The 23,059-nt window shown below is 31.5% G+C and overlaps 1 protein-coding gene across 2 annotated transcripts in view; it reads left to right on the top strand.

Annotated features, from left to right (window-relative positions):
* The window catches only part of LOC117177140 (esterase B1-like), a 35,543-nt gene that overhangs the window by 11,097 nt on the left and 1,387 nt on the right, over window positions 1-23,059 (top strand). For both annotated transcript variants that reach the window (XM_033367639.1, XM_033367638.1), the window contains 8 exons: window positions 8,131-8,268; window positions 8,414-8,576; window positions 10,927-11,112; window positions 11,425-11,624; window positions 11,732-11,894; window positions 11,993-12,141; window positions 12,224-12,371; window positions 21,291-21,423. In XM_033367639.1, the coding sequence (XP_033223530.1) occupies window positions 8,131-8,268; window positions 8,414-8,576; window positions 10,927-11,112; window positions 11,425-11,624; window positions 11,732-11,894; window positions 11,993-12,141; window positions 12,224-12,371; window positions 21,291-21,423 (1,280 nt within the window). The remainder of the gene's footprint in view (window positions 1-8,130; window positions 8,269-8,413; window positions 8,577-10,926; window positions 11,113-11,424; window positions 11,625-11,731; window positions 11,895-11,992; window positions 12,142-12,223; window positions 12,372-21,290; window positions 21,424-23,059) is intronic.

Here is a 23,059-nt window from a genome sequence, read left to right on the forward strand (position 1 = left end):
GTATTCGTTGCAGCTTTCGAAGCCAATTGATCAATCCCATCAATTTCGAGTGCAGTGTTTTTGTCCTTATTTTCTTTTTGCTCTCTCTAGTTGTTTTTTTTTCTTACGTTTAGAATTTAAACATGATTCATATATATAGTAAAGATTAGTCCTTCACTTACCTGCTAAGCACTTTATTCCGAGCATCTAAGGTGTTGTTTCATAGCACTAGCGTCAATGAATGCTCGAGTTACGGGTCAGTAAAATAAAATTAAAATAATTAATTTAATTCCAAGGGGGCTCGTAACAAATATACCAGATAAACAGTGCTCTCTTCTGGCTCACAGCTACTCGTATTATTTTCCAATACATTCCTATAGCAGTGCTGCTGCTACGTTATTGCTGAGCATTTTTATCGACAAGCTTAGATTTTTATACGCTTACATCACAATTAACACCCTGTACAATCTGATAATGTGAAACATTGCATCCTGACCTACTGACTGCTAGACTAAGAGATTAGGTTAATGCACAGAAAGAGGTGGCTCATTCCGCCCCAGAACAGTGGCTCATTCTGCCTCATGTAATACATTTTAGTCAAATCAAAATTTCACCTATTTCAGTTTTACAATTATATAATAGGTGTTTCGGTTAATAATGTCGATTTTTCCGCCGAATTTGGCCGTTTATTGACATAAAAAGAAGGATTGCCTTAGTAATCAAAGTATTGGCCATCGTTTTCTACCAATTTTCCCCATCTTTCTGGCAATGCATGAATTCCTTCCCAAAAGAACTGTTTATTTTTTTAGGCGAACCATTTATCGAGCCTAATTCTCACTTCTTCCTAAAACTGAAAATTTTTCTCTGAAAGTATGTGCTGCATCGATCGGAATAAGTGGTAGTTCGATGAAACAAAGTCCGGTGAATACGGCGGGTGGGATATGATGTCCGATTTAATGTTTTCCAAATAGTTTTGGACTGGTTTCGAAACATGAGGCCGTGCATTGCTTTGTTTGAAAATGACTTTTTCGTGTCTTTGCGCGTATTTTGGTCGTTTTTTCTTCAATGTTTTGTTTAATTTAATTAATTGTTGTCGGTACCGTTCGCCAGTAATCGTTTTACCAGATTTCACCCTTCTTTCCATGTATATTACGCACTGGTTGTAACGTTGAAGGCTGATCTGGGTCTATCCACATTTCATCACCTGTCACAATTCGACAATTCGATGCAAGATACATTTTCTTTTTTGTCCGGCTAGCGGAATTTCACAAATGGTTTTTCGCCTTTCAATATCCCTGTCTTTCAGTTGATATGGAACCCATTTCCCTACCTTCTGGAGCCTTCTCAATACGTGTAGACGTTCGGAAATGGTGGATTGGGCAACATTCTATGCATTTTCCATTTGCTTCAACGTTTACCTTGAGTCTGCATGCAATAAAGCTTCCAAATCTTCATCTTCAAACTTTTTGGGCTGACCTGGACGCTCCTTGTCTTCTATATCGAAGTCACCAGTTCTAAACCGTTAAAACCATTGTTCACAAGTTTTTTGGGTTATAACATTTTCGCCGTAAGCTTCAACCAATCATCTATAACTTTCAGCAGCTGTTTTCTTCAAATGAAAGAACGTTATTAAACTTCCTCGCAAAACGGCTTTTTCAGGTACGTAATTCGACATTTTCAAAGCTTTCGAAAAATATGTTCTTTGCACAATGACAATTCAGAACAAACTGGCTTTCGGTGTCGTATGTCAAACCCTCAAAACGCAATAGACGCGATGCGTCTATACCAACAAACGTATTAGTAACGCCATCTCTTAGCAAAATCGACATTATTAATCCAAACACCTATTATAAATCTGTTGAAAACTTAAAGTTCAATAAATAAACTATCTGAACAAACACTGGAAAAACATATAATATGTGATTGTGTGTGATTCTTGAACTTTCTAAACAAATGCAAAATAGCAGGATACAGGTCTTGAATTTTTTTTCTTTCATCTTTCTAAATTTATTCAATAGTAGCCGAAAAATTAAAAAAAAAAGAAGATTGATCACGTTCTTTCTGATATTAAAACAGAAAAACAGTTACAAAAGACATGATCGTCTACGAGATAATAGAGTAACTTATCTTACCCCCTATGCTTATCTCGCCCCACCCTACCCTAGCGGATTTCAATCGAGTTTGTTCCCTGCCAACCACAGCCCCAAAACCAGCCCAGTATCAGAGTCTCGCTGTACTTTGTTGAACATTCATTTTTAACTAAAAATGTAACTATTCCACTATTGGTAAAACATTATTCCGTTTTAGTTTAAAATGTATGTATTTTATTGTAAATTAATTTTTTTCAGTAGAAATGATTCTTTTTGTTTTTAAATTTATTTTCTTGATTGAAAATTGAACTTATTTCTTTAAAATTCATTTGATGAACTTAGAATTCAATTATTCTATTCAGAGACATTTTTTAAATGAAAGTTAATTCTGTTAGCTGAAAACTTAACTAATACTTTTTAGCTAAAGATGTTCACTTTTGGTAAAAAGTCAACTATTCAATTTTTCATTGCAAATGCATATTTTTTGGTTAAAAATGAACTTATTAATTTGATTTAAATTAATTTCAATTATATTTATTTAATTTATTTAATTAATTCAATTAATTATTTAGTTCTTCTCTATTCATAATGTGTCCCCTAAGGGTTTACATGACTTTCATTCCTTACAATCTTTCCTCTTATATCTATATTTTTTCAATCTTATCCTTTCTATATATACAATTATTTACAACTATTTACATAAGTCTTATATCTAATTTCTGTTCTCTGCGATAGCGCAATTTAGGACTTATTAGCAAACGAGTGAGCGCGGGAACCTCCATTTGCCTTTTTTCCACATCCATTCTTTCATTCTCTCTCATTCGATCCTCTAGCACCCTCCAACTCCTTCATCCATTCTTCTCTTAATCCATCCTCCCCTAAAATCTTAACCACATTCTCTTGCCAGGTTCCTTTATCTTCCACTCCTCTCCTACATTCTTCCCATACATGATTCCATGTTTCCTATTCTCATTCACATATTCTACACTTTCTGTTCTCTTCTTTTTCCCAGTACATCCCTTCCCTTATCTCGTTTCGCAATCTGAATCTTGCTATTCTGGTCCACCTTCTCTCTCCTCATCCCTTTTCTCAATACTTTCGCACTTCTTCCTTTTTTATCATCTTATACCACTAATTGTATTTTGATTCCTCAATCATCCCCCTTTTTCCATTAATTGTCTTTCCCTCTCCCCTTTTTCCAGTTCTTCATAGTTTACTAGCCCCGTCTTCTATTTCTCTATCATTAAAGAACTCCCTCCTTTCTTCCACCCATCTCATTAATTCAATCGCCCTCCCTCTCATCGCTTCTATCTCCATCAAACACTTTCTCGCCAACTCCCCTCCCTTTCCCTCTCTCAGCTTCGTCTCGAATTTCCATGCCCTCTTTTCCGCTCTAATACTTAATTTATCCCTTTGCGCTTCTTCTCACACCATGTATCCTAGCGTCCTCCAGTCTGCCCCTAGTTTTCTCTAATCCTGTAATTAATCCCGCCATCCCTTCTTCATCCTCTGCCATCAATACTATGTCGTCTACGTATGCTAGTGTGTATATCTTTTCCTTCCCCATCCTAACTCCACCCCAACCTTTTCTCATCATTTCTTCTTCCAAGTCTGATATTAATAAATTAAATAAAAGAGAGCTCAAAGGAAATCCTTGTCTCACACCTCTCACCAACCAGAAACTATCTCCTACTTGCTCTCCTACCTTTACCCTGCTTTTTGTCTCTCTGAACATTTCCGTAGTCTCTTTATTAATCCCTCTCTTGTCCCCTTTATTACCATAACTTTTTCTATTTCGTCTCGGTCTAGTGAGTCAAACGCCGCCTTTAGGTCCATGAACATTGCTATCATTGCCCCTGTTTTCCTTTTAAGTCTCTTATTTACTAGATAGTTCAGAACATATTACAGAACATTACCCCCATTCCTTTTCTAAGCCCTGTCTGATTCAGTAACTCGATCTTTTTTCTTTAACTTCTATCTGCAATCTCTCCGACAAAATAGTTACATATACTTTATACAGTGTTGGCATCAACGTCACCCCTCTATAATATTTAACCTCCTATCCTTTTCCTTTCTTTACTATTGGTATTACTACTCCTTCTTTCCCTAACTCTGGCCACCCCTCTCCTCTCCATACTCTATTATACATTATCCATGCCTATTCCTCTAGTTCCTCCCCTCCATATTTCCATACTTTATTTGGAATCTCATCTATACCAGGTGTTTTACCATCCTTCATTATTCATAAAACCTTAACTATTTCTTCCCTTGATATGTCCCCTTCCTCATCTCTTTCTCTACCATATTTTCCTCCCTTTACTCTCCTCTACTCCTCCTAGCAAATCCAAAAATTATTTCTTCCATTCTACCATTTCAATAACTTGGTTTACTCTTATTCTTCTTTTTCTTTCTCTGTTTACTACCTTCCATACCTCTTCTTCCGTCCTAGCCTTCTCCGCCTCTTCCTCAAACCTTTTATTCTCTTCCACTTTCTTTTGATAAAACAACTCAGTATAATCTTTCTTTTTTTTCCTATATTCTTTCCCATTACTTTTTTCTTTTCTCCAGTTTCTTAATTCCTTTTTGACCTCCTTTTTTTCTCCTTACAGTCCTCATCCCATCCACTTCTATTCCCCCCTGTACTAATTTCATTTTTGTTTGTATATTCTAATCTTATTTTTATTTGACCTATCATTTTTTCTATCTCCTCGTCCACATTTCCCTCTCCCATTTTGATATTTCTGACCTTTTCTCTAAACTGTTCTTTTCCTTCCCTTGAACAATCCCCTTTTCCTACATTTTTTACATTTGCTCCCCTTTAATTCATATTGCTTCTTTATTCATATTGCTTCATATTGTTTCTAAAGCTTCTCTCTTACCTCATCATCCACCAGCAAATAATCAATTACCTTTTCCCTTTCACCTCCTGAGCGTTTATATTCTCCTCTCTCATCTCCTTCTATATTTCCGTTTAAGATATACCATCCCAACTCCTCCAAGCTCTTCAACAACTTTTTTCCCTCCTCATTTAGTACCTTATCTTTGGATTCTCTTCCTCTCTCTTCTGCCCATTCCCTTCCTCCTCTGTCACCTATTCTCGCATTGAAATCCCCACCTATTATCAGCCTACTCTCTTCTTTATTTTCTTCAATCATTTCTTTCATCTCCTCTGCTTTCTTCTGCATATCACCGTTCACATAAACCCCCACTACCTTCCACTTCTCTCCTCCCATCATTACCTCTTCTCGTATTAATCCTTCTTTTTGCTCTTTCTTGTCTTTCTTATCTTTCCCTGTTATACATTCATTCCTTACACCCATCACCATTCCTCCCATTAATCTGCCCTCTTTATTCTTCCTCTTTGCATTTTGCACTTGCCATTTGTAACCTCTTGGTAACGCCAGTAACAAATCTTCCATTCTTCCCTACTTTCGTTTCTCATCTTTATTTCCTTCCTACTATTTCTCATTTTCCTATCTCCTGTTCCTTCCTCTCCTAGTTTCCCTGCACCTCATTTCTTACTATCTGTTCCCTTTCTTCGGCACAATCCCACCACACTTCGTCTATCTGTATTCTCCCATGCTTAACCCATGTTCTCTTTCCCTTTTTTCTTTCTTCTTCCGCTATTTTCCTCAATTTATATTGCATCTTTCTTTCTACCCATGTCAAATCATCCTCTATTTTCTCTGGACTTCTATATAATAACCTTTTCTTTGTCATCACCTCCCTCTTATGTTTCCATTTCTTTAATTTCACTAGTACCATTATCTCCCCTCTTCGCACTTCTCTTCCTACATTTCGCATTTTCTCTAACTCTACCTTAGCACCAATCCTTTTTAGTACTTTGTCCACCCCTTCCTTCAGCTCTTGCCCCTCTAATCTTATACCCTTTATCACTATGTTTAATTTTCTTTCTACCCTCTCTTTTCTTTTTATTCTTTGTTCTATATTTCTCAGTCTTTCCATCTCCTTATTCCTACTCTCTCCCCCACCATAATACCGGTTCGAGCTTTCGAGTTTCTTCATCCTACCTTGCATCTCCTCTACCTTCTTATTATTATCTTCTTCCTGCTTTTCTAGCGTTTGTTCTAATGACTGCATCCCCTTTTCTAACTTTTCCCTGATTTCTTCCCATTTTTTTATTTCCTTCTTAACTTCAGCCAATTCCCGCCTAATTTCCTTCTTTAATTCCTCTCCCATTTTCTCTTGCTTTTCTTCATAAATCCCCATGACCTCTATCATCAATTCGCGAATTTCCTTTAGTCTTTCCTCTTTCATCGTAACTTCACTTTCATCCCCGCTTCCGTCAGCCCCCTTACTATTATCACTCTTCCCTACCAAACTCTGCTTTTCCGGCGGCGATCTAAACATCTTTTGATATTTCACGCTCGCCCGATATCTTCCTTCTCTTCACTGGTTTCCCTCTCCCCTCTCTTCCTTTTGATAAAATACTCGATCCGCTAGCCATGAATCAAATTCAAACTCTCCCGCCTTCTACGCTTTCCTGCCTCTATCTAACGTCGCGGTCTAGTACCTGTCTCGCCTTTCGGCGTCGCTACCCAACCCTGCTATTACCGACCCAATCGACACAGTCCTCTCACCCTGTCACAAATGTCCAAACGAACTTCCACACTAATCTGTCTCAATCCTCCAAAATATCTACCTCCCCTTTCCAATCTCACAATTCCTCAATTAATCTCTCACATCCACACCCTTTTACACACTTCAACAATCCACTCACCTCAAGTTTCACCACAATATCAGAAAAACTCAGCATCAACAATTCCCACTACTTTACACTTTCATGCCGGAAACGGAAGTCCCATTAATTATTTAGTTAATTAAATTATCTAACTTAATTGAAATTATTAAATCAATTAAATTAATTTAATTAATTTAAAATATTTACATTTAATTAATTTAATTGATTTGATTTTCAGTGCACCTTTGTTTAGTTTCAAATTCGACTATTTTGTTGAAAATAAATATATTTCTTGAAAATGCAACTGTTTTGCAGAAAATTAAGCTTTTTGGCTTAAGCATTAAGCGGTTCTGTTGAAGTTTCGACTTTTTGGTTAAAGAGTCTATTATTTTAGTAGACAATTCAACTGGTTGGTCGAAAATTAACTTTTTGGTTAAAAGTGTATATTTTCTGGTTGAAAATTCAACCGTTTTGTAGACAGTTCATCTTTACGGTTTTAAAATTCAAAAGTTTAGTTTTTTTTCTTTATTGACTGCAAAATCCTTCTTGATTGAAATTTCAACTCGTTTGTAAAAAATTTGTCTATTAGCCTTGAAAATTCATCTTTTTTTTGTGGATTTTTTTTATTTTTAATTGCAAGTGCAACCGTTTGGATAAAAATTATTCTGTTTTCGTTTAGCGAGACGCCTATTCTTAAAATTCGTCTTTTTATGTTCATAAAAATGATGTTTATTCGAAACAAAAATCTTTTTTGAATTTTCTTTTTGTTGTTAAATTCTACTGTTTTTGATTGAAACTGAACAGTTTTTTTAGTTGAAAGTTAAAGATTCGTATTTTGGATAAAAAAATGTTGTCCAGAATAGAAAATTCAACTGTATGAAAAAAGTGGATCTTCTTTCTTGGCTTGAAAATTACACTTTTTGGTGGAAGATGCTGTGTTTTGTTGAATATTCATCTTTTTTGCTTGATAGTTTAACTACTTGGTTAAAAAATCATCTTTCTCAATTGAAAATCTATTTTTCATATTTAAAACCCAACTGTTTTCTAAAACGTTCGAATTTTAAGTTGGAATACTACTGAAAAAGTACTTAAAATACCTTGATGCAGTTTTTGATCGCCGTTTTTTAAAATATTGTCAATTTTTTTTTAATTTTTCGCATTTTGCAGAGTTTTTAGCCTGTCCTTTTTATTTCGAAATTTTAATGAATTTTTCATATTAATTAATTACATTTATAACGTCCGTTGAGTTACTGTAAAGAAAAACTTGTAACTGTTATCAACTGATTTGCAGTACGTTATACATCAAATATAAAAATATAAAGTAATATTAATCTTTAACCAAATTTTGTGATTTACTAGCCTCCAGTTAAAAAGAAGGCATGGACGGAAGTTTTAGTAGCCACTCAAGAAGGAAGTGTCTGTGTCCAAATGGATTTTGTTTACGGAAATTTCACTGGAGCCGAAGATTGCTTGTATCTGAATGTCTACTCTCCACATGTAAGCATACAAAAACATTTATAAAAAGAATACATTTGTATAGAGCATCTATTACCGATTATATTTAATTATTTATAAATGTTGAGAACCCCCACAAATTAAAAATAATCGTATAAAATAAGTAATGACATATATTTTTTGACAGACAAAATTATCAGATAAAGTTCTCGATTTGAAGCCCGTAATTGTCTGGATTTATGGTGGTAGCTTCAAATCAGGATATTCAAACAGTTCTCTTTATGGACCCGATTTCATAATCGAGGAAGGCGTCGTCCTCGTTACCTTCAATTATCGTTTAGGTCCATTCGGTAAGTCCTTCATACAAATAAGTTACTCGAGGCTTCTAGTTAAGAAAATAGAAAATAATCTATAGCGAAACCTTAGTTAATCATTTTTTGTTCCATTTTTTTATTACGTTTAAAAATAGAGATTGCATAACATAAAGTAATCAACTTTTTATGCTTAGATTATGCTGAGAAAATTTCATAAAAGTAGTACAAGCATAAGCAAATAGTGATGCATATTATTCTAGTAAAAATCAATTCCAAGTATGATACTTTTTTAACAGGAAAAATATTGTTAGTGTACTTGTAATGATAGTATAACACTTTTCATAGTATCTTAATTTCTTTCTTATTATTTTAAATCAACGTTATTTTTCTAACTTACTGTATTTTCTTTCATATTTCTAAATTGGTAAAGCTGTAAGGGGCCATTCAAAAAATACGTCATGGTATTCTGAACACCTTCCCTTCTTTGTGACAGATCACACAAAGCTTGAACCCTCGAAAGTGACTTTTCAAATACGAAACCCTCTCTTTGAATAAGAATTTTTTCTTCGATTAAATTCTACAAATACCTCATATAAAACACAAAACATGCAAATATAATAATGTAATAAACATTGCAGCCCAAATTTATGTCAGAAAGGGGGCACAGAGTGAAGTTTTACGATAATAAGGAAAAAATAGAGGGAAACATTTTTTAAAATATGAATTATTAAGTTTTCAACTAAGAAAATTTAATTTTCAATCAAGAACTTTTTTACCAAAAAAGATTAATTTTTAATCCAAAACGACGAATTTTCTATTCAAAGAGCCACATTTTAAACACAATAGTCGAATTTTCGAACACACAGTTGTATTTGCATCCAAATTGTTTAACTTTCCAGTGAAAGTGATTAATTTATAAAAAAATGTTAGAATTTTAAACAAGATACTTAAATTTCAGCATGTGAGGATGATTTTTGGACGAAATGGTCGAATTCATAAAAAAAGATTAATCTTTAACCAAAGAAAGTGCATTTTCAAGCAAATAGTTTAATTTTCAAGCTAAGAAGAGGAATTTTTCAAACAAGTAGTTGAATTTTCAATCAAAACAGATTAATTCACAACGAAAAATAGAAACAAAAGTTTTATTTTTATATTAATAACAGTCGAAATTAACCCAAACAGATCAATTATGAACGAGAAATGTAATAGTTGATATGACAAACGTAAATAATTTTTATTTAAAATAACATTCCTAAACGAAATAAATCAATTTTTAATTAAACAGTTGCATTTTTAACCCAAAAGATAAAATTTCTTTCAGACGTGATGTATTCTTAAACAAAAAGAGAAGTTTTCAGCAAGAGTTGAATTTTTAATGCAGAAAAATTTTTCAATCTAGAAAGAACAAAATTTTAAACCAAATTTTTGAATTTTCAAACTAAGGAGGCGAATTTTCTACAAAAAAGTTGATTTTTCAAACCAAAAACATGAATTTTCAACAAATAAGTTTATTTTAAACAAAATAGTTGAATTATAAATTAGAAACAATCAATTTTCAACCTCAAATCAAATAATAAAATGTCAAGTTCAAAAAAATTATTTTCAACAAAAAAACGCATTTTCAACAAAATAGTTGAGTTTTTAATAAAAGAGATAGGTCTTTAACTGCTAAAATGAATTTTAAAGGTATCAGTTCAACTTTTAACCAAATAGTTGAATTTTTAACCAAATCAGATGAATTCTTAGTGCAAAATTTAACAGTTGAATTTTCCACTAAAAACGATATATTTTAAGCCACAAAAAGGATCATGTGAAATAATATAGTTCAATCGTAAGCTTGTAATTTTCATGAAAATAGTTAGATCTTTAAACAAATCGTGTTTTTCAAATTAAAAGAGATCAATCCTGAACCAAAAATACAATAGTAGAATTTCAATTAAAAGGATTATCTTTCAATGAAAAATAGTCGGGTTTTCTTATTAGGTTGTATTAATTCATTTTGTATTTAAAGGAAAATAGAAAAAAAGAAAGTTTCTTGAAAACAGTAAAATGAAGAGTTTTTATTCACATTTATATTTTCTATGTGTAATGTAACATTTTGGGTGAACCCTCCCCCCTCCCTAAGGTCCCATTGGCAGTATTAGGAAGTTCATGAATGGCCCCTAAAAGAAATTTCCTGTCAAATTTAGGTATACAGAAATCTCTGCAGAATTTTAAGAATATTACTAATAAGAAAACCTTATGACAAAATTCAGTATAAATGCAACTCAACACGTTCGCAAACTCTTAATTGCTCTAGATATCGGTGAATGTTGGTAACAGGAATCTATTCCAGCTAAATCAATTTTTGAGATGGAACTTTTTGTTAGCTATTTCATATTTTCAGGATTTTTGTGTCTAAACCATCCCAATGCCACTGGAAATGCTGGTCTTAAGGATCAAAATATGGTCCTCAGATGGGTTAAACAAAATATTGATAAGTTTGGAGGAGATCCAAATAGTGTGACAATTATGGGTCAATCCGCCGGAGGGGTTGCTGTGGATTTTCATTCTCTGTCACGCATGTCTCGAGGTGAAAAAAAATCCAGGACCCTTGAGATCTTACCCCTAACCTATGACACTTAATACTTAACATTCTGAAATTGAACACCTGATACCAGCAAATTCTCGCCCTTGACTTAAGAGATTTGGTATCTTTCATTTTCCTTTGACCTTCCGTCCTGTAAACGCTGATATTTAACGATTGAAATCTGTTTCTTCGAATCTTGTCCCCTAATCTAGCCATAAAATCCTTTCTAGTAGGTGCTAAATGACCTCTTCTCTGACCGTTTCTTAAGGATATTTAATTGCAGATCAATTTTTCTATAATTGTTTCTTATTTAAGGATTGTTTCATCGATCAATTGCAATGAGTGCTGCCGTTTTCTGTCCGTGGGCATTTCATACACCCGTGGACGCCGTGAAACGAGCTTTTCAATTAGGCAATTTACTTGGACAAAATACAACCAATGTAGATAGTTTGTTGGAGACTTTATATGAAGCTTCAGCAAAAGACATAGTGGAAAACACGGAGAAAGTTAGTACGGTAAGAACTCTGATGTACACTTTACTTTTATTTAAATAAAACTAATATCACATTATGTTGAAAAAATTTAAGTCTGATATTAAATTAATAGTGACTTCAAATTTCAGATTGATCCTCCATTCAAGCCTACGCTAGAAGATGCCAAAATTGCTCCAGACGAAGAAAAATTCATGACAGAATGTTACCTGAGAAAATATAAAATGGGAAACTTCTACCAAGTGCCTCACTTAATGGGTTTTACATCCTTCGAGACTATTGCCTTTGGCATGGGTATAAGAAATTACATAATGAAATATTCCATTCCGGCATTAAAAATACTTTTATTTTATGTATATGAAATAATTTTCTAAATGAGATATTTTTTTTAGGTGCGGATCGAATACATCATTTATTGAGTTACGTATTTAAGTCACTTAGCGCCGTTGCTAAGAATTTACCAATTTTTTTACCTTTTTATCAAATGACGACTGATAAAATTGCTCATTTGCCAACTGCAGCTTTGTATACACTTATTAATGTAAGCAAATTTTTTTTTTACAAATTTTGAAATTTGTTTTCTTTCTTTTTGAAAACATTTACTATTTTATTTTCAAACTTAGGAAACAACTGATTTGATGTTCGTAGCTGGAATAGACTATAAGCAACAATTTTTTGTTAAAAAAAAAGAACACCCAGTTTATTATTATCGTTTAATTTTTGACACGGATGAATCTTTACACCGTGTCCTTTACGATATCAAATTGAACGGTAAGATTTCATTGATATATCATTTCGTTTTTAATAAAAAAAGGTAAAAATTAGGACTTTCTTCCCTTTTTTTAGGGTAGAGATGGGCAGGACCGATATCTTAACATTCATTGCTCTATAAAAAATTAAGACGGCAATTCATCGAGTTAAAAAAATGTTTTTCTAAAATATTGTGTATCATATTTCCACACGCATTAATTATCATAATAAAACAATGATTTTCTAATTCAATTACAGTGAAATTCTGAGACTGGGCCGATTTTGGTGCTGACCTTGGTGGGGAATTACTTAGATAGAGGGCCGTTTCGTATAAAACACTTTTGTTTGTTCACGCCTGAGCGAACGCCGCTCACCCCGCGCAACTTCTTTTACTCCTGCTTGCAGCGCGGCGTCAATTCTCGGAAGAAATCTATCAGGGGGCCCTGTCTCTAGGGTTCATTATGTTTAGCATTAAATTTTGAAGTGATTTTTGTGTTCTGATTTTTGATTTTTTTGTTGTTTAAACTTTTATGTTAATGCAAAGAGTGAAGAAAAAGTCGATTTATTCATCTTTTGCTTATCTTCGTGAACAAACTTTTCCTATAATCCGAATTGCCAGACTTTATATACGGAGGTAGTTGAAAGTTAAAAAAGACATTGTCAAGTTAATTGTTTTAAACAAATTAAAATAACAAATAGTCTATACTATGAATTCTTCGTTTGAAAAGTAAATTTTTGCGTTAAAATTAGTAGCTTTCATCGCAAAAATAATTTTTTAAATTAATTTTATAAACAAATTATATAAACAAATGCCCAGTGTGGACATTCAAAATCAGAAAGAAAGAATTTTTTCTCCTAATTTTCCTCAAATTATGTCACTAATGATGTGCAATGATGGGAAATTATCATCCGATATTTTTCATTAATATTATAAACAAATTATACCAAAAAATTTACAACAGGAGCATTTAAACCTTCTTGTCTCAGATGAAAGACTTAAAAATTAAACCTCAATTGTGACTAATCAATAGAATCTTAAGAAATTGACAAAGGATTATTATACACAGAAAGTGTATGCTTATTTTTCTTGGTACAAATTTCCATCTTAAACAATTCCTCAGAATACTACATTATGAAAATTGAAAGAAACAACAATTAGCAAATAATTACATCACTGGCCATATACTTTGAGGCTAGTTGCGAAAAAACGATTTCTTTTCTATCTTTAAACATCTACATTAAGTATTTGTTCATATTATTTCTTTACAAAAATAATCAAAAATATTAGATGATACTTTCCCAATATTAAACATTACTGGCGACATCATTTAAGGAAAATAAGGGGAAAAATTTCTTTCTGACTTGAAATGTCCACTTTTAGCCATTTTTTGTTTATTGAATTAATAAAAAATATTGGATGATAATTTTCCATCACTAAACATCACTACCGACATAATTGAAGGAAATTTAACAGAAAAAGTGATTTCTTTCGGCCTTTAAATGTCCACACTGGGCATTTGTTTATAAAATTAATGAAAAATATCGGATGACAAATTTTTATGATCGAGTATTATTTTTTGGATGATGGCAAGTAATTTTAACACAAAAATTTACTTTGCAAGCGAAGAATATGCAGCGTAGACTATTTGTTGCGTCAATTTGTTTATAACAATTAACTTAACAAGTTCATAATTTGTTTTTGCGTTTAACTACACTCGCATATGAAGATTGGCAATGATGATCATAGAAAAAAATTTTAGGAAGATAAACGAAAAAATCTACTTTTTCTTCACTCTTTGCATTATCATAAAGTTTACAAAAAATAAAAATCAAGCCACATAAATCTCTTTCAAATTTCATGCTCAATTTTTCTAAAAAAACTAAAATCGTTTCAGAATTTCCAGCTTCTTGCGAGCGAATCTTCCATTTTTTATGTTCAACACCGTTTTTTACATAATTATTCTTTTACAATATCAATTTTTCAGATTTGAGTTTATAGCTATTTTATTTGCAAAGTTACTCTTGCCCCGCCAGTTGGTCCTGCCTAGCTCTATCCTACATATTTGATGGTCAAAATATTATTTTTAAATATTTAAAAGACATTTACTGTATTCTTCTCGTTTAAGGGTAAATGCTATTCCATATGATGCACTCAGAAAAATGTTTGAATCAAAAAAAGATTTGGTTGACCCTATATCCCTATATCAAAGAAAGAGATTGTTTGATTCAAAAAATATTTTTCTGAATGTGGCATAAATTTCCTTGTTTTGCATTTATTTTGTTCCAGCGTGTTATTTTTTAAGTAAATAAAAGATTGAACTTAAGATTTTGAAAGAAGGGAAATATATCAATCCACCGCTGTGTGTTTCATAGAAATTTGCATTTTTAAGGATAAAGACAGTGCCTACCATTTTTTGTAGTCTGACATACTTTGTGTAGTCCCGATTATAAGTATGCAGTACAAAATTAAAAAAGTGTGCAATAGAAAATTAATTTTTTGTGTAACAATAAGCTATAGATTTCTGGTCTTCTAAGTAGTCGTGATAGTGTAGGGCCAATACAGTTAAGTGTGATAATGGCGTTAGTGTAATAAGAAGGAAATTTTGAATGAAAAGCAAATCAATTCCTAAATATATTTCTGATAGAACATGAAGACTATATCCCTAAATATTTGTAATATAGACGACTGCCAATAGTAATTGCTTCAATTAATTATTTTAAAAGAAACGGAGATTCTTGATTCGTAATTGTGTTATCTAGTCTTTAACATACAGCTTCTCTTAAATTAAAGCTTCTCTCGTTGCATTATTTGCTAAAGAGACGAAAGAAGATACTATGATTTCCTTTAATATTAGGAACTCAGGAGCTAGCTCAAGCGGATTAGGACGGAATTCAGATTCCTCGAGTTTTGCAATTAAATATGTATTTTACTTAATATCTCCGAATTTCTTAAACCATACATTATTTCCTTTTAGGATCAGAAACAAGCAATTGTGAATTGGAAATCGAGTATTTACCAACGTCGTAGATGTTAGTAATTAAAATACTGATTACTTCGTCTGACATTTTTTTCTATATTATACCGACAAAATACGTGTCGTTTTATGTTTGGAAATTGTTTACCTTAATAACTTTTCCTAATTTTTGGGTAAAATGTTTAAAACCTGTTGCAAAACGTTCTGCTAGGGGGCCATTCATATACCACGTGGACAGTTTAGGAGGGAGGGGGGGTATGGCAAAATTCAACGCTTGTCCACGAGGGGGACCGGGGGGGTCGAGCTAGAATCCACGTGGACACACATTTCCTTAAATCTGTGAAAAATATACTGAAATGAGACCAGGTATACTCTAGGTATACTCCAATATTTATATTGTGCTCACGCACAATATAATTTTTATTTTTATTTTTTTCACGACCATCAAACATGTCAAACATTTGAGTGAAAAAACGTCATTTTAGTACTCTTGAAACCGACGGTTAATGATTGTTTAGATGCTGAAAACTAACAATAAATTTGACTGGCAGCTCCAGAGTGGTGCCAAAGTTAACTGGCAGACTCTCAAACATGTAAAAAATTCGAGTGAAAAAACGTAATTTTAGTACTCTTCAAACGGACGGGGAATGATTGTTTGGATGCTAAAAACTAACAATAAGTTTGACTGGCAGCTCCTGAGTAGTGCCAAAGTTGACTGACGTTTTAATCAGCAACCGGATGAAAGTTTTGTTCTTTTCATTAACTAAAATTTTAATCTATAGAATACTTCTATAAAAATAATATGTATATAAAAAAAAGAAACTACGAAAATCTCACTTTTTATGCAAATTCACAGCTCGCAACAATGGGTTTCAAGAGTACTAAAATCATGTTTTTTGACTTGAATTTTTGGCATGTTTGACAGCCTGCCAGTCAACTTTGGCACCACTCAGGAGCGGACAGTCAAACTTCTTGGTAGTTGTTTGCACCTAAAAAATCATCCCCAATGGGTTTCAAGAGTACTAAAATTACGTTTTTTCACTCGAATTTTTGACATGTTTCACAGTCTGTTAGTCAAATTTGGCACCACTAAGGAGCAGCCAGTCAAACGTATTGTTAGTTTTTAACATCCATACAATCATTCCCCGTGGGTTTGAAGAGTACTAAAATGACGTTTTTTCATTCGAATTTCCGACTAGTTTAACGATAAACTGTTGCAAAATGCACCAACAGCAGTTAGCCAGTCAATGAGTTTCGAACTGTTGACATCTGAAAACAAAAGAATCTGAGATTTTAGTGAGTACTCAAATGATGTCCATGGAATTATCGCGACCTCCTGGACATTTTGAAGACTAATAATATCTATATTTTCATAAAATACGTCCACATGGACAAAGTACAGGGGGAAGGGGGGGGGGGTATTTGTCCAAATTCCACGCCTGTCCACCAGGGGTGGAGGGGGGTCAATAAGTCGTGAAAAATTGTCTACGTGGTATATGGATGGCCCCTAGTTGAAAAGTAAAATATAAGCCCTGAGATACAAAAAACACTAAAATTTTTGTCAAAAAATAGAAAAATAATCAAATTTTTTTCTTCAATAACTGATTTTGTTCAACGTTTTGGATTTTTCACGGAATTAAAATTGCGTTCATACATTTTTTTACAAAAGCATTTGTATTTTTCTGAAAAAAAATCAATGTTTTTTTTTTGCTTAAATCAAATTTCAGAGCGAAATAATATTTAAAAAAATGTATTGTGTTAAGAAAAAAGTTAATCCATCAAAGATTTGATGTTAATTATGAATGTCAAATATTAATAGATTTGAATATTTTGAGTGAATTTTAGTCATTGCTGATTAATTGAAAAATGTAACAATTAATTAAAAATATTAGAATGTTAAAAATTAAGAACTGCTATTATTACCTTTAAAATGAGAATACGTTGAGTAAATGTTGCTTAATTCGTCAATAATAAATGTCTTTCTGTCAAATATTCAACTGGAGTGAAGTAATAAATAATTCAAGTTGATAAAAATAATTGTTTAAACAATTTATGTCGGAAAATTGCAGTTTTTTCGGGAATTTTTACCTTTCTGTCCTGTTTTCACTTAGTGAGATAATAATTAATTGAAACTAACAAAAAAGTTGCTTAAGCAATTTAATGTTGTTTATAACAATCTTTTCTTAGATAAGTGCTAGAAAGTTGTAGTTTTTCTAAAACCTTTAATATTGCTTTGCCTTCATAATTATAAACAAATAATAAATAAACATTTGAGAGAACTATATTTTAAATAATTTCTTTCTTTTTTATAAATATATTTTTCTGTAGTAAAACAGATATTAAAAATATACTTCAAATTTCCTGCACGGATAATATTGAATACAACTTTCCCGTCAATAACGTAGACCATCCACCTTTTCGCCTTTTTAGTTATGAACAAATAATATGTCAACACCCAAAAAAATTATTTTTTTAGTAGTATTGTTGTTTTAAGTGAATTATTTTCGCTCTTTTCCAAATGCTTAAAGAAATTAATTTAAAAAAAAGCAATCTTACGCAAGCGGCAAAATTCAGTAAATATAGTATAATCCGTTTAGAAAATTTGAAGCATATTTCAAATATCTGTTTTACTTTAGAAAAATATATCCAAAAAAATAAAACGATTATTTAAACTATAAGCCTCTTTAATGTTTATTTATTATTTGTTAATAACTAAGAAGTCGAAGCTAAGTTAAAGATTTAAAAAAATGAGAAACTTTCTAGCATTTATCTGAAAAAAGATAGATATAAACAATATTAAATTATTTAAACAACTTTTTTGTTAACTTTTATTAATTATTACCAATGTGCCCGCTTAGTGGGCACATTTTCTTAGCGCGCAACGCGTTCGATCTTTGTGCATAGACTTTTTAAAACTAAAGGTGAAAGTATCGACAACAGTAATTTGACAATTGTGAATTATGTTTTTTTAAAGCTCCTTCGGCCTTAACGAACACACTCTCATCACGTATCTCGTGCTTGTTTAAAAAACTTTGTTAAGCATTTTATTGCAACTTTAATCGTTTTTCCATAAACTGAATTTACTCATTTCTAATATTTTTTTATGATTTACACTTTACACATATGTTCTACTGAGAATTATGGATATATATATATATTTTTTTTTTGGAAAATCTATTTATATATTTGAGAATATTTGAAATACTGTGAAATTGTTGCATGAAAAAATGTAATTTTTGGATTTTCCATTATTTTTTATGCTGTCAAAATTAGAATTTTGCATTTTCCAAGAAAATTCACAAATCTGTTATAATAGTCTTGTAAGGCATTTAGAAATCCAACTTTTCTTCTCTTGCCTTTTTCTCATATCGTCCGTTATTTGGTTAAATACTTTTGTAAATACTTTAACTTTTGTAAATACTTTAACTCTGGTAATTTTTGGTTTTATGAAAAAGGTCATTAGGATAAATTGTTCAACTTTTTGAATACTATAAACATCCGTACAGAAAATTTTTGAATTTTGGAAAAAGTGGTCCCAAAAATATTCAAAATACGTTCACTTTTCGAATTTTATATCCAAAATAACTGGCTAACAAACTTGACCTTCAGTTTAGCACACTAAAAAAGTGTACCAGAGGCCAATCTGACAATGATTTTTTCAAAAGTCATCGTACACACAGACCAGAGGCATACATACATACATACATACAGACCGACAGGCAGACACATTTGTAAAACCCTATTTTTCGAATTCAGGGGGTCTCAAAACGTGGACATTTGACAAAAACTGGGGGAGGGGCGGTCAAATTTTACACAAATCTAATACCTTTTCTGTTTAGAATGTTTAAAAATGATTCATTTGTCATGAATAATTTTTTGATAGTTCTGGTTTTAATCGTAAAAAATAGCATTAAAAACATAAAAAATTTAATTTCTTGGAACACGACACACGCAATGAACAAGAAATTAATTAAAAGACAAAAGTTGTGTTAAGAATCTGTCCACGCAGAGGGTAGAGTTTTTTACTGTTCATGATGTTTTTCATGATTAAAGCCAAAACTACGCATCCTATCAAAAAGTGCTTAAAAACAAATTTGTACATATTTTTAAAATGCACAGTTTTTGTTCTGTCATCTTTTACATTTTTTTGCACAGTTTGGCCGAAAAATGTACTTTTTGGATTTTTCATTATTTTGTATGCTGTTAAGATTTGAATTTTTAATTGATCAAAAAATTCAAAAAGTTGTTATGATAATATTATAGGGAACTCAAACAGCAACATTTTTATTTTCTTGGCATTTTTTGATATCGTGCGTTATTTAGCATAAAATTTTCATTTTCGTGTGTTTTTTGGAATTTTGTAAATGCAATAACTCTAGTAATTTTTGATTTTATAGAAAAAAATCATTAGGATAAATTGTTTGACCTTTTGAATTCTATGAATAGCCGTACAGAGAATTTTTTAATTTCGAAAAAATGCTTTCAAAAATATTCAAAATGTGCCCACATTTTAAATTTCTATCCAAAATGGCTGGCTAACGAACATGACCTTTAGTTTAGGACACTAAACGAGTGCACCAAAGGCGAATTTAATAGATTGATTTTCTCAAAAGTCACTGTGTTCACGGCCAAACATTCATACATAAAGACAGACAGGCATACATACAGACAGATATACTGTCATACAGACAGACATACAGATACATTCGTAAAAACCTGCTTTTCGGATTCAGGGAGTCTTAAAACGTGGAAATTTGACAAAAACTGGGGGAGGGGAGGTCAAATTTTACACAAATATAATATCTTCTCTGATGAGAATGTAAAAAGGACAGAAAGATGAAAATTGCCCAAGAAAAAGCATCTATCAGACATTGATATAGATGAAAATAGTCATAAACGACAATAGTTTGTTTAAGCAATTATTTTTACCAAAAATAATTAATTATTAAGTTACGCCTAATGAAAAATAGCAAGCAGTGATAATAAATTCTTTAAACAATTATTTTTGTTAACTTGAATTAATCATTACTTCACTCTAATTAAAAATTGGACAAAAAACCAGAAATATGAGAAAAACTGCATGTTTTTAGCATTATTGAAATGGAATATTAATAATAATAATAAATTGTTTAAACAATTAATTTTATTGAATCTAATTATTGATTTTACTTATTTTAATTCAAAATTTCACCAAAAATTAATTTTAAAAAATCTGCAATTTTGTAGCATGATTCTAAGAGAATATTATTAACAGCAGAATAAATTGTTTAAAAAAAAGATCTAGTTAACATTAATGAACTATCGCCTCCCTCTAGTTGGTAATTGGACAACAAGTGGGAATTATTTGAAAAAACCGCGACTTTCTAACTCTATTTTATGAGAAAATTCCTTAAAACAATAATAAATGTTTTAAACCACTTATGTAAACATCTCATTATCAGTATGAAATGGTGTTTTATGCGCCAGAAACAATTTTCATTAATGAAAAGCGCAAAAAAGTCATAGTGTGGATTCGAATAAATTTCCGACCTCTCTCCATAAAAAATCGAAAAAAAAATTTCGACCACCCTAATATACCGTGATAATTTTTATGCTCTGGCAAGTGTTTTTTTTTTTAAATAAATTTTCCATAAGATCCTTCTTAAAAAATACTTTTCTTTTTAAAGTGCAAACTTTATATGGGTTAGGCAGTGGTGTGCTAATATATTTTCTATCATTTTATAAATTTTCTGTAGGATACTTTAATTCATTTACTTCAAAAATAAGAAAACGGAAAAAATATATTGTACTCTCTAAATTTGAATCAGTTAAAATTTTTCCTAAGCATAGATGATTTTCATATATTCTGTCTATTGTAATAAATTTCCAAACGAGAATGGAGGAGAACCGTAAATTATTCTCGGTTCATGGTTTGGCCATCGTAAATCTTATTCGAAATTTATTGGTTATTCTGATCGTTCTTCAGGAACTGCACACGGGGATGACTTGGCTTATTTGTTCTACATTTCTTTGGCCAATCCAACCCTCAATCCCACAAATCGTGTATCGATTGCAAGGCAAAGGATCGTAAGAATGTGGACAAACTTTGCTAAATATGGGTCAGTATTCGCCAGTTATTATTTTATCTTTCTATTACACTCAAGAGAAATATCCTCTTGTGTCAAAAGAATGTTTCTGGAAACAAATGGAATTACCTTTTAAATTTAAGCTTAAGAGGACTTAAATTTGTCTCAACAAGAATCCATTTACACTAGAAATTATCCATTTGCGGCAAACTTCACCAAATCTTGTAGCCAAATAATTCTGTTTGCGAAAATAAGTATATTCCTTAAGGGCCCGTACTTAAATTACGGAACAGATGATAGGCCCTCTGTAAGAGTCTAAGACTGCCCTCTTTCACGATTCGTAACAAAATACTTCTACCCCACCCCCTCTTATTGTACGGAATTGATCGTTTCCAGAACTAATAAGATATGGGATTTAAAACTAATGAAAATTTGTTGTTGCTTTGCGGGATAAAAACTTCATTTTCAAAATTTTCTGATTTTCCCTGACCATTAACACTCAAACACCACCTTTTATTCTTTTGATATTTTTAAAATAGGATCTTTTATACACGGACTAAAACAATACTCTAAATGCGAATGTAAAATTGTCAAATTAATTTTTTTATTTAAAAGACAAAATACTTGGTAATAGTTAATATTTTAACCAAAAAAGATGAATTTTCATTTAAAAAAATTAATTTTAAAATCAAAAAGACAAATTTTCAACAAATAAAGATATTGCAGTCATAAAAGAAAAAAACTTCTCCTAAATTGTTGAACATGGAAGCCAAAAGACGAAATTTTCTTTACAAAAATTGAATTTTCAACTAGAAATTTGAATTTTCAGCGAAAAAATTAATTTTATATAAAATAGTTAAATTTTTACTCAAAGAGATAAACCAACATTCGAAAGAAAAAATTGAAAAGATTAGTTAAACTTTTATCCACGCAGTTGAATTTTCAACTAAAAATATGAATCTTCAAAAGAAAAAAAAATGATTTCTTGACAAAGTGGTTTTACCAAAATTTCCAAACAAATAAGTTGAATAGTCAAGCAAACAAGATTAATTTTCAACCAAACAGTTGCATTCTTATTCAAGAAATATGAAATTTCTAGTAAAACAGATGAATTTGAGTAACCAAAAAGACGAATATTCAGAAAAACACTTGAATATTCAGCAAAAAATAATTACTTTTTAACAAAATTGTTTAATTTTCAAACAAATATTGAAATTTATAACTGAAAATATAATCTACAGTAGAAAGAAACTGCAAAAAAAGAAATATAAATTGTTGACAAGAATATTATATCAGGGTTAGGCCAAACTTCATTAAAAAATTTCCCAAAGTTTTTCCTAGCCAATTTTTCACTTTTCCTGACTTTTCCCTGACCAATAAAATTCCTTGTCTTTAAAAAGCTTATTTTTTGGTTAGGCTTGTTTTTCAGTTACAAGGTTTCTTTGACGCGTAAAGTTAAATTCATATTCAATTTCTGTATAATTACTGCAAGTAATTTGTTTCATTTGCGAATTTCCAAAAATTACGTACAGAAATAAAATCCCCTCCCCCTCCAAGACGAATCGGCAAAAACTCTTGACGTGTTACGTATTTTAAATACGGTCCCCACATTTAAGGGGGATATTTTCATTTCCGAGCCGTAGAAATATTTTAAATACTATTTAAAATA

This window comes from Belonocnema kinseyi, chromosome 7 (genome assembly GCF_010883055.1).
Source record: "Belonocnema kinseyi isolate 2016_QV_RU_SX_M_011 chromosome 7, B_treatae_v1, whole genome shotgun sequence".
In the NCBI taxonomy this organism is placed as follows: Eukaryota; Metazoa; Arthropoda; class Insecta; order Hymenoptera; family Cynipidae; genus Belonocnema; species Belonocnema kinseyi.